Here is a 19,023-nt window from a genome sequence, read left to right on the forward strand (position 1 = left end):
CTAACCCACCATCCCGGACACCCCCACCCTCATACAAAAATGGAAACCGTACGCCTATGAATGTTTACCTATTGTATTACCACCCATAAAACGAAAGTTAATGTTATAAACTTATAAACGTATACATGTTTAATGTATCATATCGCGAAATATAGGCCTGCAATAAAAAATCCTATTTCAAAGAACGGCAATAAACAAGGTAATATTAACAGTGATAAGTCACTGTAAAAATCACGTTCACTTCAGTTCACTCGAGAACATAAAGACGTGATTTCTTTCTTTATTGATCAACTATACTGCAATTTTATTGCTCCGAAGTGCTCAGAGCCAGACGCGAATTGACGATTTGATCATTGTTGTACGCGACCGTGGAACACGTATCATGCTGTTAACTAATTACGACGTAAAAACACGAACCGCGGGCCGACTGCACACGGACGAAGCTGGGGGGTAACGTCCGGGTGACTTCATGCAATATTTAATAATATTCTCACAACAGCGGCGAGGAGGTCAGGGTGACTGGTCGTGGATCTAGTGCGGATATTTAGCACGGGGCTTTACATTGAAAGGAAACATGACACGTGATATATATTTCGCACCAAACATAAATAAATTACAAATTGAATCACATATATATATTTATCATATAATGTCTTACATTTTCAGTGCAATCAAAGTATGTGATATTTTTCAGATCACATACTTTAAGAATTTGATAACTTTGCAAATTAGATGTAAATTAGTCGAGGTCTCGGCACTAGGTTTATTGACATTTAAGCAAACGTACTTGGGTGACACTCCATGACTGACGTATGCATTCATAGTCATCAAATAAAAACATTTCAATGGCAATTTGACACTGAAAGCTGTCCAGCGTTCAAAAAACAAAAAATGTTAGGCATAACTTTATTTTGATGTAAGGACATCCAAAATGACGTCATTCGAGTTTGATGTCATTTCCATTCAAAACTACACCGCGCCACATATTCTTATGTCATTTGAATATCTAGTAATGGTGAACTGGAATTAAATTTGCGCGTACAGTTTACAAAAACACGTTGTATTAAGCTTGAGCTTATATGTATTATAATGTATATAATGTATTATATGTAAATAATGTATTATATGTAAATAATGTATTATATGTAAATAATGTATTATATGTAAATAATGTATTATGCTCGCCAGAGGCTCGCATAATACAATTTTTATTCCTAATATAAGATATTGACGATACCGAAAAACACTCTGGTAATAATTTATATATATATATATATATATATATAATATATATATATATATATATATATATATATATATATATATATATATATATATATATATATATATATACAGGCATCGAAATAAGTCGAGAACGGTCGTTCAGGTTACCGGGAGGTTACCACATGTTAGAAAAGTCGAGAACGGTGTTTCGTTCTCGACAAAAATTTCAACGAACGGTAGTTTCGTTTCCGAACGTAAACCAGGCAATGCATTCAGGACTTCTGCGTTTCATTATCTCGTCAGGAATTGCATCGATGTTCGCGCGCAAGTCACTCCGCGTTTAAGCAGCGTCCACTAGATGAATTTATGTCCGCGTTTTGTTTTCTCGTACAAAATTGCACCGATGTTCGTGCGCACTTGTGCAATTGCAAAGCAATTTTGGCAATTCGCGTTTAAGCAGCGCCCACTAGATAAATTTACTTCCGGATTTCGTTTCTCGTACCGATGTTCGCGCGCACCGTTACAATTTCAGAACGACCGCGTAGTAGTAACAGGAATTCAATTCTAACTTTCATACAGTTGTGGAAACCTATAGGTTACCAGGCTATATTTTGTGATAACCTGTAAATGGGTTACCAGACACAATGCTTATTTCGATGCCTGTATGTATATACATATACATATACATATACATATACATATACATATACATATACATATACATATACATATACATATGTATATACATATATATATATATATATATATATATATATATATATATATATACATACATACATACATACATACATTTTTCCAAAGCTCAAAGCGCATCGTGGTTAGTCTCGCAATTTGCGGGCGATTCGGTGCCACAGGTTCGAGTCCCAGCAACGGCATGGGAAAATTTGTGAGGCCAGAAAGGATTTAATTATCCCCTGCGCCAGTGCGTTAATATCTATGTATGTAACAGTCAACCTCGACATACATACAATATATAGATAGTCATACATCAATACATACTAGCCAGTGCCAGGTCTGCCCATTGTTTCATGTACGTAAGCGGGATCGACCGCATAGATTGCAGGCCCCATGCATGTGGTTGAGTTAAAGAACATCTTTTTTATGGATGCTTCGATAGCTCAGAGCGCATCGTGGTTAGTCTCGCAATTTGCGGGCGATTCGGTGCCACAGGTTCGAGTCCCAGCAACGGCATGGGACAATTTGTGAGGCCAGAAAGGATTTAATTATCCCCTGCGCCAGTGCGTTAATATCTATGTATGTAACAGTCAACCTCGACATACATACAATATATAGATGTTCATACATCAATACATACATACATATATAGATATAGATATAGATATAGATATAGATAGATAGATAGATAGATAGATAGATAGATAGATAGATACATACATACATACATACATAACACACACACACACACACACACCACACACACACACACACACACACATACACATACACATACACATACACACATATATATATATATATATATATATATATATTAAATACTTAAAAACCCACGAACAAAGCAAATACGAGCTTTTAGCGGAAATTACCGAAAAATATTTCTGAGCTTGGCGATAACACGGTCCGTGACGTCACTCACGCGATTTGCCGTATTATTTGATCCATTGGCAATTTTTAAAATATCATTTTGTTTCTCTAAAATGAGCAATAATAGGGTCACGCCACTCACATGTTTCCTTTAACTACTTAAACAGAAGTAGCATAGGCCTAGTAGTGGTGAATGAACTTTAAAATAAGCTAAGCGAGCGTATAGAATCGAACGCGAAGAATAGTGCATATGAGGTACGAAACAGAATTGGATGACTATTAAACATATTTCAAGAGACTGAAGCTTTACGTTATACATTTTGGCGAATGTATCATGGTCGTTCTAAAGCGTGTTCAGAAGACAGAGCGCTCGCGAATAACTCGACTGGTACCACCATCTTCTATAATATCACATTCATCTCACGTTAGGTGCAAAAAACAAGTCTAACAAGCGACCGCGTTCGTTCACCCTCCTGAACATGCATCGGGTATTGTAATAGATCCAAATGCATTTTATGCCAAACGGAAATTAGAGTCAGTGACTTTTATTAGTCATTTATTCTGTTTTTATTAATCTGACGTGCGCACTATAGATATTTTGATTACTATTTGATTATGTTCTAAACGACCCCAGGACAACTGTCCTGATAAATTAAATTAAAAAGTGACAGTTCGGGTTCGGGTATAGTATTTACATGCTCATTTGCCACTAGAGCTTCAAGCATGTCTGCTCCGGGTCGGAAATAAAGTGACAATAATGAAATCGAATCCTATAATACTCAACAGTGGTGGAACAGGGTATGAAAGGAAAGAAAACTGACAACTAAAACACACTCTCCTTGACTTATCGACTGGCCATATAGCTGAAGTGTGTGTGCTCAGGACAGTATGCTTGAGCCGTAATTGGATATAAGCATGAAAACTGAAGTTAACGAATGGATGAGTGAACGAATGAATGAAGGATAGAACGTTCTTTGTCGTTGATCTTCAAAAAAAGTAGTGAGTGGTACAATATTGATTTTTAGTATCCCAAGTGAATACAAAGTTTTTATGTATGATCCAACATTAGACAAAAACGAACCTTGTAGTCGGTGATAAAACGTCTTTAAATCTCACAATTAATCATTCAATCAGTCAGTCAAGTTCAAGTTCAAGTTCAAGTTCAAGTTCTTTATTTGCTCTGAGTTTCACAACTCATCAGTTGAATACATAACATAAATAATACAACATAGCTGTACAAAATACACACGTCAGTCAGTTAATTAATCAGCCCTTTGATACGTGCTTACAAGCACGTCTGTATAAAACACAGGTTCAGGACATGGTTTGAGATCGATCCCCGTTTCTCGTTCCAGCCAGTACACCACGACTGGTATATCAATAGCCGATAATTAATAAATCAATATGCTCTAGTGGTGTCGTTAAACAAAACAAACCTTAAAGGTTTTTTTTATTTATTTACAACCCACTTCCTCCAGCCCCAAGTTCAGCCAGCAAACGTTTCGCTAACGTTCGCGAACTATTTGATTGGTTCCCAACGTGCCCACTTGGTTCACCGTGAAGCGCACAAACCAGTCAGCCGGACGGTTTTTTTCTGTTCGGTCTGGTTAAACGCAGGCCAGGGTTGCAGCGAACACCAACAAATATGAGACCAGGTCTGCGTTCAGCCAGACAGAACAAAAAACGTAAATCAAATGGCGACGTCGAAAACCAATCAAATAGTTCGCGAACGTTAGTGAAACGTTTGCTGGCTGAACTGAGGGAAGGCATGGCCTGCCTGGCAGACAAATTAGATGGCGACAAAGAAAACTATCCAGTTCACCCTGATGTAGGATAGAAACGTTTAGTTTGGAAAATTAACCTATTTAGGACTCGAAGGTCATGATTAGAGAGAACGAAAAGAAGACGAAGAAGATACCCCAAAGACCGTGTATAGGCCTACTCTTCTGTCCGGCTTAATGGGTAGAGCGCTCACTGTCCTAAGTTCAACCAGCGAAAGTTTCACTAACGTTCGTGAACTATTCGATTGGTTCCCGTCGTGGCCATTTGGTTTAACGTGAAGCGCATAAACCAGTCGAGCGAGCGTTTTTCTGCTCGGTCTGGCTGAACGCAGCCCTGAGGTGCTTGAGTTGCAGCAGTCATATCTGTAACCCACCTATCCTGCGGAATTTTCTGTTTTTAAATATATATATATTTCCGGGGGGGAGGGGTGGATTAACCCGCACCATCTCCCCTAGAAACATCGCCAGACACAGTCCAGACCACTCCACACACGCACCTGCTTGCATACTATAGAAGTATCGGTGGACCCATTCTGCGACTGGTTCCCTTCCACCATCCCCACAAGTGCCCCACAACTGCTATATCAAAAGCCGCGGTATGTGCTGCCCTGTCTGCAAGATCCCTTGCTACTAACAGAAAAATGTAGCGGGTTTTCTGTAAGATTATGTTAAAGTTACTATATCCAATAGTCGGTGATTAATAAACGAACGTGCTCTAGTGTTGTCGATAAACACAAAAAGCACTAGACCTACTACATATTAAATTGCATATAAAATATCGCTTGCTGCTTGTTCAGTGGGAGTAACATGTGTGACATATACGGGTTGCTAATTCAAGTGTCAAACTACCCATAGTTTATAGCCGTAATTTAAAATGTGCTGAAGTGTTGATTTTGTTTTTAAAGTTTTTTTGTTGTTTAACGACAGCACTAGAGCACACTGATTTATTAACAATCGGCTACTGGATGTAAAATATTTGGTATTTTGACATATATAATCTTAAAGAGGAAACCTGCTACATTTTTCCATTAGCAGCAAGGGATCTTTTATATGCACCATCTCACAGATAGGACAGCACATACCATGGTCTTTGATATACCAGTCGTGGTGCACTGGCTGGCACGAGCCGTAATTTAAAATGTGCTGAGATGTTGATTTTGTTTTCAAAGTTTGTTTTTGTTGTTTAACGACACCACTAAAGCACATTGATTTATTAATCAGATCGGCTATTGGATGCGAAATATTTTGTAATTTTGACATATTGTCTTGAAGAGGAAACCCACTACATTTTTCCAAAGGGGTCTTTTATAGGCACCACCCAACAGACAGGATAGCAAATACCATGACCTTTGTTATACCAGTCGTGATGCACTGGCTGGAACAAGCAATGGCCCAAGGGTCCATCGACGGGGATCGATCCTAGACCAACAGCGCATCAGACGAGCTGAGGTGTTGATAAATACATTTTCATTCTATTTCAAATTATGAGCTATTCAGTTCCATTAGTAAGAAAATCGGGTAGGTCAGCTGCGACTTTTGCTTCGCCAGTCACGAAGATCTAATTGAAATGGATAATAAAAATAAAAAATAAAAAAAAGAAAGAAAAGAAAAGAAAAGAAAGAAGAAGACAAATTGGTCTACTAATGCAGATCGATCTCACGACCTCTGGCTCAGCATGCAAATGGTCCCCGCTGAGACACGTCACAGAAATCGATGAATATCCAGTTGAGTGGATTTGGACTAATACTAAGCCGACTTTTCTGGCAGCGTAACAAACAGGAGAACACGTTAATGATTTATACAGACGATACTATTACCTTTTGTGCGCTAATTGATCTGGGAACAAAATCAAATAATAAAGCCACTTCAACTTGAGGTGCGTTCACATGACGCAAGCTATGATAACATCACCTAACACGTACTGCATTTGATTGGGGAATAGAATATTCTCTGATAACTTTGGCTGTCTCACAGTTTAAGACAATTTAGGAAACCTCAGCCGCGCACTTCTTAGCCCTGTTCTAGAAAGAACTCTGATGAAATCAGAGGCTGTGTGTGAATGCGTGCGTGCGTACGTACACGTGTGAGAGAGAGAGGGGGGGGGGGAGAGATATGGAGAGAGAGAGAGAGAGAGACAGAGAGAGAGAGAGACAGAGAGAGAGACAGACAGAGAGAGGGGGGAGATAGGAGAGAGAGAGAGAGAGAGACAGAGAGAGAGAGAGAGAGAGAGAGAGACAGAGAGAGACAGAGAGAGAGACAGAGAGAGACAGAGACAGAGACAGATTGGTTAAGCGGAACATAACCCTTTACCTGAAAACTACAGGACAACACGGACTGTAGCCTTTGACACGAAAGTTATAGCCATAATAAACGTTCCGTGTCACTTGTGCTATAGTATATTATACTGCGCGACTTTACAAACAGCGTCAACCGTGACTGTATAAAATAGCTGTCATAGATCATGGGTGTGAATAGATAATGTTCTTGTTCTTTAATATACATTCTACAGGTAGTCGCTCAACTAGTGACCTTAGTGGCCTAGTGGTTAAGATATCGGCCTCAATGACGTAAAGTTAAACTTTTCTTTTGTCTGGAGCACGCTAATAGAAGAGGGCCTAGTAAGTTGGCAAATTTGTGCCCAATCCTTTTGTTGTTTATACATTGAAATATGTCTTCTATCAATCAACCACTAGAGCATGTTGATTTATTAATCATCGGCTGTTGGAAATGGAAATGTTTTATTTAACGACGCACTCAACACATTTTATTTACGGTTATATGGCGTCAGACATTTGGTTAAGGACCACACAGATATATAGAGAGGAAATCCGCTGTCGTCACTTCATGGGCTACTCTTTTCGATTAGCAGGAATGGATCTTTTATATGCACCATCCCACAGACAGGATAGTACATGCCACGGGCTTTGTTACAGCAGTCGTGGAGCACTGGCTGGAACGAGAAATAGCCCAATGGGGTCACCGACGGGGATCGATCCTAAACCGACCGCACATCAAGCTAGCGCTTTACCACTGGGTTACGTCCCGACCCCGGCTGTTGGATGTCAAACATTTGTTAATTTTTAACATATAGTCGTATAGAAAAACTGCTACATTTTTTTTTATCAGCAGCAAGGGGTCTTTTATATGCAAATAAATCAACGGGCTCTAGTGGCGTCGTGAAACAAAACAAATTAACTTTTTTCCCCAAAGAGGACAGCACAAACCACAGCCTTTAATATACCAGTCGTGGGGTACTGGTTGGAACGGCAAAAAGAAAAAGAAAAAAAGGACCAGTAAATTGGTCCACTAAGGCGGTTCGTTCCTATGACGCTATCACCTTAGACGAGCACTCTACTGACTGTGCTAGATCCTATTTCATTTCATTTCTATTTATTTTCGTGCTTATAGCCAATTAAGGTTCAAGCACGCTGTCCTGGGCACACCTCAGCTATCTGGGCTGTCTGTCCAGGACAGTGGGTTAGTGGTTAGTGAGAGAGAAGAGGGTGTATGGTCTTACGCCTACCCATTGAGTTGTTAAAACTCGCTCTTGGTGCGAGCCGGTACCGGGCTGCGAACCCAGTACCTACCAGCCTTATGTCCGAAGGCGTAACCACGAAACCGCCGAGGCCTATTAATAAGAATGTAAAGGTGTAGAAATTGTTAAAATAAGTACTTTTTGTGTATTTCACGTTTAAAATCAAGTTTTCCTTCTGTCGAAAACTTCTTCCTGTGGAAGCTAGATACAGAAGCAACATCAAATTGGACCTAGCTTCACCCCTGCACTAACTACTAACTCTCAGGCGCGTATACTGGGGTGGGGATTTCGGGGGTCGGACCCCCACCCCTCTTGCTCGAGTACATTTTCTCCCCCTCCCCCATACATTTTCCGGAGGAACATGTCTTGACCCCCCTCCCCCCACCAATAAACTTCGGTCACCAGTCTAGACCCCCTCCCCCTTGCCCAGAACAGCGTGCTTGAAAACTTAATAATACACGCACGAAAATCAAGTTAACAAGAAAGGACACTTAATAATGTTTATATACTTACGTGTAAATCCAGGTAGCAGCGCGGGGTACCCACAGGTCCGTGTGTTCGTCGGGCTGTCCCGTCCCCCATTCTGGAGGCGCCCCCCTTATGTTGTGATCCTTTTCAGGGAACAGTTGCAGGGACGTCATAATTGTGTGGGTTTTTCTCTCTTTTTTTAAAAATCTTCTGTTCCAAGCGAAATCTGTCCCTGGTGTCTGTGTCACACAGAAATACTTGTAGAGAAGCCCTGTACTCCACTACCGAGTCCTTGGTTACCGTTGGCAGTTCGGTGTATATGCTAATGAGCTGGCCAGATCCAGCCTTCCGGTTGAATAACAAGTTTATCTCGGATTAGTCGCATATGTCAAACACTCATGTTCGATTCATTGATTGTGTTGGGGCAGACTCGGCGAGGTGGGGAGGGGGTGCGGGTCGGGAGGAGGTGCGAGTTGGCGCGAGCGTCTGCACGCACCTCTCAGGGTAGCTCGTGTCACCCCTAACCCTTCCCCTATTGATATGTCAACAATAAGGGGAGGTGAAGGTTGTTAATTAGGAGGGGTGCAACGTTTAAAAAGGGCACCTATAGTATTCAGAGGGGAGGGACGTAGCCCAGTGGTAAAGCGTTCGCTTGATGCGCGGTCGGTCGGGGATCGATCCCGTCAGTGGGCTCATTGGGCTATTTCTCACTCCGGCCAGTGCACCACGACTGGTACATCAAAGGCCGTGGTATGTGCTACCCTGTATGTGAGATGGTGCATACAAAAGATCCCTTGCTACTAACTGAAATATATATGTGGTCCTTAACCATATGTCCGACGCCATATAACCGTAAATAAAAAATGTATTTTCTTCCTTCTTCCTATAGTATTCAGAAGTACTTTAGAACATTCATTACACGTAGGCCTATATAATAATCTTCCCTGGAAACTAAGTCGACCAGAAAAAAAAGAAGAGGTGTGCTTGGGTGGAGGTGAGGGGGCGCTAGCTCGAGTGTCCTCTAGCCCTCCCCTATTTATATATTGTCAGAGACGGGGAGGGCTAGTAGAGGACTCGAGCTAGGCGCCACGGTAGCCTCACCAGTGCAATCAAGCTATTACACGTATGTCATATATATATATATATATATATATATATACTTATTGTATTCATCTGTTAAGCACAGAATTTTAGGGTGCACTTCGAAATTCCGACGTGGCGCACACCAGCACCCTCCCCTTAATCCGCACCTGCGGTTAGAACCATGTACACACGCCTCGCGCACATGTACGCTTCCCCTTCCGCCCCTAGTAAATTCTGGACCTGTCTTTAATTGCTGATCAGTGGTCCATTAATAATACAAGGAAATGGATTGTCGAACCATAAACGAGGGCAGTGACGTAGCTCAGTGGTAAAGCGCTCGTCTGATGCGCGGTCGGTCTGGGGTCGATCCCCGTCGGTGGGCACATTGGACTATTTCTCGTTTCAGCCAGTGCATCACGACTGGTATATCAAAGGCCATGGTATGTGCTATGCTACGAAATATAAACGATCCCATGCTTTTAATGGGAAACTGTAGCAGGTTTCCTCTCTAAGACTACGTCAAAATGATCAAATGACGGGCATCCAATAGCCGATGATTAATAAATTAATGTGCTTCACTTTGGAATGCTGGGGTCGCAGGTGTGTGCATTCTATCACACATAAGGCTGTTACCAGAGAGGCTGGGGTTCCCCTAAAAAACAATATGAAAAAGTTGCCGACAATCCCGTATGAATTTGCCCTGATTATTTTTACTACCCCCTTTTACACGTACATCCCTTGAAAAAGAAAGCATGGTTTGTTTTGTTTAACGACACCACTAGAACACACTGATTTATTTAATCATCGGCTATGGGATGTCAAACATTTGGTAATTTTGACAGTCTTAGAGAGGAAACCCACTACATTTTTCCATACATACAAAGGGATTTTTTTATATGCACCATCCCACAGACAGGATAGCACATACCACACCCTTTGATATACCAGTCGTGGTGCACTGGCTGGAACGATGGGGAAAAAAAAGGAATGTTGGCCTAATGAGACACGTTTCCCTAAGCCTGTTGGGGGGGGGGGGGGGGGGGGGGGGGGGGGGGGGGGGGGGGGGGGGGGGGGGGGGGGGGGGGGGGGGGGGGGGGGGGGGGGGGGATTCCTTGTCCCCTCTCCTCCAGTCTCAATCAGTGCCCTACAACTTGTTTATCAACGGCTGTAGTATGTGCTGTCCTGTCTGTTGGAAGCATTTGATAATTCTGATATCTTCTGAGGAAACATGTTATATTTTCCATTATCTGCAACATATCTTTTATATGGACTTTCCGAGGACAGGGCAGGACATTCCACCACCTTTAATATACCAGTCATGGAAGAGTGGTTGGGACAGGAAAATCCCAAATGGATCCATTGAGGGATTTGATCTTGTGACCCAACCATCTTATGCTAGGCTGAGACTACTAACAGCCAACACAAAGTTCTACGACTGTCCAGTTGCTAGTCTGAGCACTCTACAACTCAATTCTCGTCGTATAACCCATTAGTTATTAATCTGAGCGAACCTACCGTAAGTCGGGAAGAAATTACAACGCAACCGTCGAGTTGGCCAACTTCGCCGTGACAGTTGACAGTCTTAGCCTAACATTACTCTCCTAAATGTAATGTATAAAATTATGCATTTAATAAATACGTTTTGCTTGCAGACGATCTTATAATATCATTGCCAGATTTTTACACTACTCGTATCAAAATATTTTTCATGTTTCTTCTCGCCAGTTGTTTGTTGAACAACGTAGATATTATGGTATTTAAAGGTCTGACGAACCTACCGGGAGTTGGGCACATTACAATGCAACAGACTAGTTGACCAACTCTGTCATGAAAGTTGGCAGCCTGAGACTAGCATTAGGCAAACATTCTACCAATTGAGCCGGACATCTCCCCACAGCACCCTGTACTCATTCATAAAACTTGTTGGGCCGGACGTAGCCCAGTGGTAAAGCGCTCACTTGATGCAAGGTCGATCTGGAATCCATCCCCATTAGGGGGCGTGACGTAGCCCAGTGGTAAAGCGCTCACTTGATGCAAGGTCGATCTGGAATCCATCCCCATTAGGGGGCGCGACGTAGCCCAGTGGTAAAGCGCTCACTTGATGCAAGGTCGATCTGGAATCCATCCCCATTAGGGGGCGCGACGTAGCCCAGTGGTAAAGCGCTCACTTGATGCAAGGTCGATCTGGAATCCATCCCCATTAGGGGGCGCGACGTAGCCCGGTGGTAAAGCGCTCACTTGATGCAAGGTCGATCTGGAATCCATCCCCATTAGGGGGCGCGATGTAGCCCAGTGGTAAAGCGCTCAATTGATGCAAGGTCGATCTGGAATCCATCCCCATTAGGGGGCGCGACGTAGCCCAGTGGTAAAGCGCTCACTTGATGCAAGGTCGATCTGGAATCCATCCCCATTAGGGGGCGCGACGTAGCCCAGTGGTAAAGCGCTCACTTGATGCAAGGTCGATCTGGAATCCATCCCCATTAGGGGGCGCGACGTAGCCCAGTGGTAAAGCACTCATTTGATGCAAGGTCGATCTGGAATCCATCCCCATTAGGAGGCGCGACGTAGCCCAGTGGTAAAGCATTCGCCTGATGCGTGATCGATCAAGGATTGATTCCCGTCGGTGGACCCATTGGGCTATTTCTTGTTCCAGCCAGTGCTCCACAAAGGCCGTGGTATGTACTATCCTGTCTGTGGGATAGTGTATATAAAAGATCCCTTGTTGCTAATCGAAAGAGTAGCTCATGAACTGGCGACAGCGGATTTCCTCTCTCATTATCTGTGTGTGGTCCTTAACCATATGTCCGACGCTATATAACCGTAAATAAAATGTGTTGAGTGCGTCATCAAATAAAACATTTCTTTTCTTCCTTCTATCCCCATTAGTGGTCCCATTGGGCTGTTTCTCGATTCACCCAGTGCACCAGTCAAGACTGTCAAAATAACCAAATGTTTGACACCCAACAGAAGATGCTTAATAAATCAATGTGCTCTAGTGGTGTCGTTAAACAAAACAAACTTTAACTCATAAAACTTGTACTCAATTAATTGGTCAAATGAATCCAGCAATCAATGCTTAAAGAACTTGATAAATCAGAACATAACTGAAAGGAAAAACCCAACAAGTTTAAAACCTCTTGACATATTTTATCTTCACAACAGATATATAATGGACAAAATAAATAATAAAAACACATTTACCACTTGATAAGTTGTTGAAACTTGGTTTATCGTACTCTGTCCTGCCAAGTCAAAATGCAGCAAGCAGGACTGAAAATTGCGAGAAGGATTGTTTCGTTCGCACATCGTTCACGCAAATCTAATTTAGCATAACCTATTTTCCGTTCGCACATTAAATTTAGGACATTATTTACATAGACATAATGGGTTATGCAAAAAAAGAAGAAAAAAAGTTTCCTGAATGCATTTTTGCCTAACTGATAAAAGGTTTACGCAAATATTTAGTTCTCAAAGGCCTGGTTAAGTGATAATAGATTACAAAATGAGTTGACGTACAAATTGTAGTAAGTAAACATAAGTATCACAATAATACCGCCAGATACCAAAGAGATATCTCCATTAAATATCAACCTTGAGAAACAAAATCATTCAACTGCTTAAAGTGACAGGCCCTAGTTTTTAAACATTACGGCATATTTTTCACTATTAAAGTGACAGACCCTAGTTTTTAAACACTACGGTGTATTTTTCACTATTAAAGTGACAGACCCTAGTTTTTAATCATTACGGCATATTTTTCACTATTAAAGTGACAGACCCTAGTTTTTAATCATTACGGCATATTTTTCACTATTAAAGTGACAAACCCTAGTTTTTAATCATTACGGCGTATTTTTCACTATTAAAGTGACAGACCCTAGTCTTTAAACACTAAGGCATGTTTTTAATTATTAGAGCCATTTTAGATGACTGAAATCATACTTTACTTATGATTTTGTTTAGATTATTAATTTCCGTACATCCAAAATGTTTCTGGTCATCCTGGTGTTTTTAATATCACAAAATGCATTTTTTATACCGATATTTTTTAAAACGCATGTGCATCTGAGAAGAAACAATTAAGGAATCGAGTTTTAGTCGATTTTAAGGGCATTTCCCCGTTTAAACGTCACAAACTCTTGTTTCACTATGTTGTAACTTTATCCAAATGTGTTACAGGTTTGTAGAGTAACTAAATTTGGTGTACATTTTAACGAGTTAAAATTAGGGTCTGTGACTTTAATAAATCCTTTACCACATGGATAAAAGTCATAAAGAGTGATTTTCTCAAAATCATTAATTCACCACTTAGTGTTCTTTTTTAACTGTAGCAAGGCAGTACTAACAATGATCTGTTGCAATAATCTATTAATATTTAATCATAGAAAACAAAACATGTTAGAATAATTGCAATTCACATAATCATTAAGTAAAGGCTAGAGTTTATGAATTTGACTGGTTTTCATCCTATTCTGTCCTACCTCATTGATTTAATGCCAAGTGCAAACACCAGTCTAGTAAGCGACCTTTGACACTCTTGGTCCAACTGCAAAGTACAAATTGTTCTTAAATCATGCACATTTTCAGTCTGTTATCTGCACATTTTCAGTCTGTTATCTGCACCTATACAGGGCTTAAGATCTCACTAATGTAGGCGCAACAGGTTTTGTTGTCTGTACGTAGTGCAGCAATGTCGCTAAGTCTTTTTCGTGCAATAATGCTGAAGAGTTAGGTGGATTTTCTCAAATCTATTTCAAGTCATTTTAATCTAATTCATTTAGGGGGCGAGACGTAACTCGTGGTACAGCGCTCACTTGATGCGCGATTCCCGTTGGTGGGCCCATTGGGCTATTTCTCGTTCCAGCCAGTGATCCACAACTGGTGTAACAAAGGCCATGGTATGTGCTATCCTGTCTGTGGGATGGTGCATATAAAAGATCCCTTGCTGCTAATCGAAAAGAGTAGCCATTTAGTGGCAACCACAGGTTTCCTACCTCAATATCTGTGTGTGGTTCTTAACCATATGTCCAATGCCATATAACCGTAAATAAAATGTGTTGAGTGCGCTGTTAAATAAAACATTTCCTTCCTTTTAATCAAGAATTAAAGCTTAACATTTCATTATTTTTTCACAATGTTTTGCGGCTGCATGTTTGTACATAATTTGGAGGTGATTATTTTAGGCATACATATGTGGGACACAACGTTTATCATCTTAATTTTGGTGCATTATGAATCCCTGCTATATGACGTAATTAGAGAATAACTAACGAGCTATGACGAATTATGACTTATCTGTCCCGAGTGAATGAATGTTGTCAACCCGAACCTTTGGCGAGGGTTTTACAACATTCATTCACGAGGGACAGATAATTCGTAACTCCTCGTAGCGAGTTGGTTATTCTCTTTATTACCCATTGTAAATTTTAACTGATTTTTAATGTAAAAATTCCTCTGCAGTCTACAACAAAGCCATCAGCCATTACGTCATATAATCTTATGTGCATTATATGACGACATAATGTAAGTGACGTCATAGCATAACGGGGTTCTTTTTACAGCCAAATGTTTACAGTACAAAATAATACAACTGTATTTGCGTTTGAAAATAATTATTTTTATATATTATTAAAGCCACTGCTTATGAAAATTATACCATTTCATATTTACGAAACAAATCAGTCCATTTGTTTTTGTAAATCTTTGTAGATCGTATAACGTATGTGTAATCTGACTCATGAATGGAGACATTATATGAATGAAAGTGAAGTTCCGGACATGGCAAGCAAGCAACCAACCAAACGTAGTGATTTTTAAGCCAGCCAATCAGTGGCTGTAGAAACAATTTGCACACTGTGCAGAGATCGGAAAAATATTACCCCGTATATTTGAGCCCATATGGGTAATAAATTTGAGACATAACTAAATGTCTTGGTGTTTGTTCAGTTGTTGTCATCGTCGTCACTCTGAATACAGTTCCTGTGTAACGCTCTCCTCAGTGGAACGTGGTCGTCGATGTCCGAATCAGAGTCGTCATGCAGCTGGGATAACATCGTGGCCGGAAACGTCGCTGAAACACAGAAAATGGAGAGGTTTTCACCTTGGAAATATTTTGGGTTTTTTTTTTATATAAAGTGATGTCTCACCCTTCCAGAATTAAAACTGTTCCACAATTTAAAATATTTTATTAAAAATACAATTGTAGGGAGCCTACCTTTAAATTTTTATTTTATTTTATTAAAGGTGTACAAAAAGGTACTATCTTAGTTTACAAAATTTTGCAAATATTTTATTAAAGGTACTTTTTAAGTTCATAAGAATTTAAAATATTTGATTAAAAATACAATTGTACCTTTAATTTTTTTTTTATTAAAGATATCTTCCAAGAAGGTATTATCTTAGTTTACAAAATTAAAGGTACTTTTTAAGTTCATAAGAATTTAAAATATTTGATTAAAAATACAATTGTAACTTTAATTTTTTTTTTTATTAAAGACATCTTCCAAGAAGGTGTTATCTTAGTTTACAAAATGTTAAAAATATTTCATTAAAGGTACTTTTTCAGTTTCCAACAATTTAAAACATTTTATTATAAAGTTACTATCTCAGTTTACAAGAATTAAAAACATTTGATTTAAAGTTACTATTTCACTTTTGTTTTTAATTAACATATTCATTAAAGGTACAATCTCATTTTACAAGTATTTTAAATATTTTATTAAAGATACAATCTCATCTTTCAAAAATTGAATGTATTTTATTAATGTAAAGGACAAACATAATTCAGGGCTTCTAGATTATGGTAGCCCCACTCCCATGGCTAGTGATATTCAGTGTTGGGCTAGTAAATAATTACTATTGCCATGCCCGACAGAGCTTCTAGATTATGGTAGCCCCACTCCCATGGCTAGTGATATTCAGCGTTGGGCTAGTAAATAACTACTATTGCCATGCCCGACAGAGCTTCTAGATTATGGTAGCCCCACTCCCATGGCTAGTGATATTCAGTGTTGGGCTAGTAAATAACTACTATTGCCATGCCTGACGGGGCTTCTAGATTATGGTAGCCCCACTCCCATGGCTAGTGATATTCAGTGTTGGGCTAGTAAATAACTACTATTACCATGCCCAAAGTCTAGTGAAAAAAAAGTTGTCAAATGCTGCATTTAAGTCTATTTTGTAAATATGACTATCCTGCCTCCAATCTTAGTGTTTTTAATCGCTATCTCCCTCTTTAGGTAACATATTGATTATTACTATTAGTAAACTTTATTAAAGGGACACGCCCTAGTTACGGCTAGTTGTTAACCATTACGGCGTTGTTTTTTGCTATTAAACCCATTTTTTCACAAATAAAATTGCACTTTACTTACAATTTATTATTTAGAATACACATTTCCATTCACCTGAAGTGCTTTTTGGTAATCCTGATGTTTGTAAAACCACGAAATGCATTTTTTGTATTTCTTAACAAGCCGCGTGCACTCGAGAAAAAAACGTTAAGCAAGCGAGGTGCAATCTATTTTTAGAGCGAATCTTCCTGTATAAACGTCACAGACATTGGTATACCACGTGACCGTTGTCATTTTGGTTCAGTTTGTTTTCTCGTGCACGGTTCGCGCAATCACCATCCGATTTGTTGGCGTTTGCTTGTTGTTCATTTGTGAGATTTTTCTTCACAGTTCGTGAACATTTTCAGTAACAATAAAGTTCAGGCAAGTAAGTGTCTCAATGTCTCAATACAAAACGTTACAAACCCTTAAAACCAATAATTTTGCTAAGTCTTACGATATCTGGAGAGGGGATACAACCAGGACAGAACAGTTGGAACATGTCCAGGAGAGGTGAAAGGAACGCACCCCAAGTCTGTGCGCACTCTGTGAAATTTGTCGTGACGTAGGCATTGTTGTGCTTCGAGCGATATCTACCGGTGACATCAGAATACTAACTTTCAAAATTATTTCAAGCAACTGGGACATGGGGATTCCCATGGTATTTATCGATATAAAACCTGCTTTTTCACTCCATTTGATAAAAACGTGATCTAAGTGTGTTACAGGTTTGTAGATTAACCAAATTATAATTTATTTTCGCTTGATGGAACTAGGGCATGCGGCTTTAAGTAAAGTAGGGCTAGTGAAATTGTAATCATGGCTAGTAAATGTTTAAAATCACTGATCCCATGGCTAGTGGATTTTGTAAAAATTCTAGAAACCCTGCATAATTGCATATTTATTGCTTCATATGTTTTTGCGATAAGTAGTTTTAGTGATATTACACTCATTCCTATATTCCTATCACAAACTCACCTTCGCTGCTTTTATCCTCAGCATTCAAAAGTTTTGGTCGCTTGCTCATTGGCTGGCTGGATGGCTGATCTTCATCAACAACCAATCGGTCATCATCACTAAAAATTTAAATAACATATTAATTAAAACAATTGTTTGTAAACATTTTATCTGCACGATAAAAGCTAAATCATGTCAGTGCCACACAAATGTTATATTAAAGGTCATGGTAGGTGCTGTACATATATACTGGTAGTCAAACCCCTCTTAACCGGACTTTCAGTAAACTGAAATTCTCTTAGTAAACCGAAATTCCCTCAATAAACCGAAGAAATTACCTCCAACATGTTCAGCAAACCACCCAAATTCCTTCAAAACCAGATGTTTTTCATGGTCCTTTTTTAAATATCAGTACAGAACAGAACCTCTCTAAACCGGATACTACTTAAAAATGGACTCTTTAAATGGGTGTCCAGTTTAGAGGGGTTTTACTGTATACATATATTTGAAATTTCACTTTAAACATATATATATGTTGGCTACCATATATATATATATAATATATATATAATATATATTATATATATATATATATATATATATATATATATATATATATATATATAATTATAAAACCCAGTCTTTTTATTTTAAAATTGAGTACAAGGCCATGTGATAAAGTAGAATGAACCTATGTTTTTATTTTTATGTGTGGAGAAGATTGGTTGCCAAATGCCTTCTTACTGATGTGTTGACAGTAAAGCTGTATCCTAACAGGATGCAAGTGATTATTTTAGAAATCACTGATTTCAATTGCTGTATCCTAACCGGACGTGAGCGATGTCACAGATTTATCTATCACGCTGTATGTGTGCGGTTAGGATACGGTGATTGATAATCAATGATTTCTAAAATAATCGCTTGCATGGCTCGCATCCGGTTAGAATACAGCTTAAGAAAACAATTTAGTGACTGGCTGTCTGAAAAGTGAAAACTCTGCAGGTGTCACAATAATCAAATAACCATAGTTTAAAATGTGCTGAGGTGTCATTAAACGAAT

The 19,023-nt window shown here is 39.5% G+C and overlaps 2 protein-coding genes across 2 annotated transcripts in view; both read right to left on the bottom strand.

Moving 5' to 3' along the window:
* LOC121385529 overlaps nt 1-8,765 on the bottom strand; it is a 24,937-nt gene extending 16,172 nt beyond the window's left edge. Inside the window, exon 1 of the mRNA XM_041516237.1 lies at nt 8,638-8,765. Coding sequence (XP_041372171.1) covers nt 8,638-8,765 — 128 coding nt within the window. The remainder of the gene's footprint in view (nt 1-8,637) is intronic.
* Nucleotides 8,766-15,197: 6,432 nt separating this feature from the next.
* LOC121385530 (protein timeless homolog) overlaps nt 15,198-19,023 on the bottom strand; it is a 99,486-nt gene continuing 95,660 nt past the window's right edge. The window contains exons 41-42 of the mRNA XM_041516238.1: nt 17,985-18,082; nt 15,198-15,745 (exon numbers count right to left, since the gene is read on the bottom strand). Coding sequence (XP_041372172.1) covers nt 15,618-15,745; nt 17,985-18,082 — 226 coding nt within the window. The 3' untranslated portion in view covers nt 15,198-15,617. The remainder of the gene's footprint in view (nt 15,746-17,984; nt 18,083-19,023) is intronic.

The sequence above is a fragment of the Gigantopelta aegis genome, chromosome 11 (genome assembly GCF_016097555.1).
Source record: "Gigantopelta aegis isolate Gae_Host chromosome 11, Gae_host_genome, whole genome shotgun sequence".
NCBI lineage: Eukaryota > Metazoa > Mollusca > Gastropoda > Neomphalida > Peltospiridae > Gigantopelta > Gigantopelta aegis.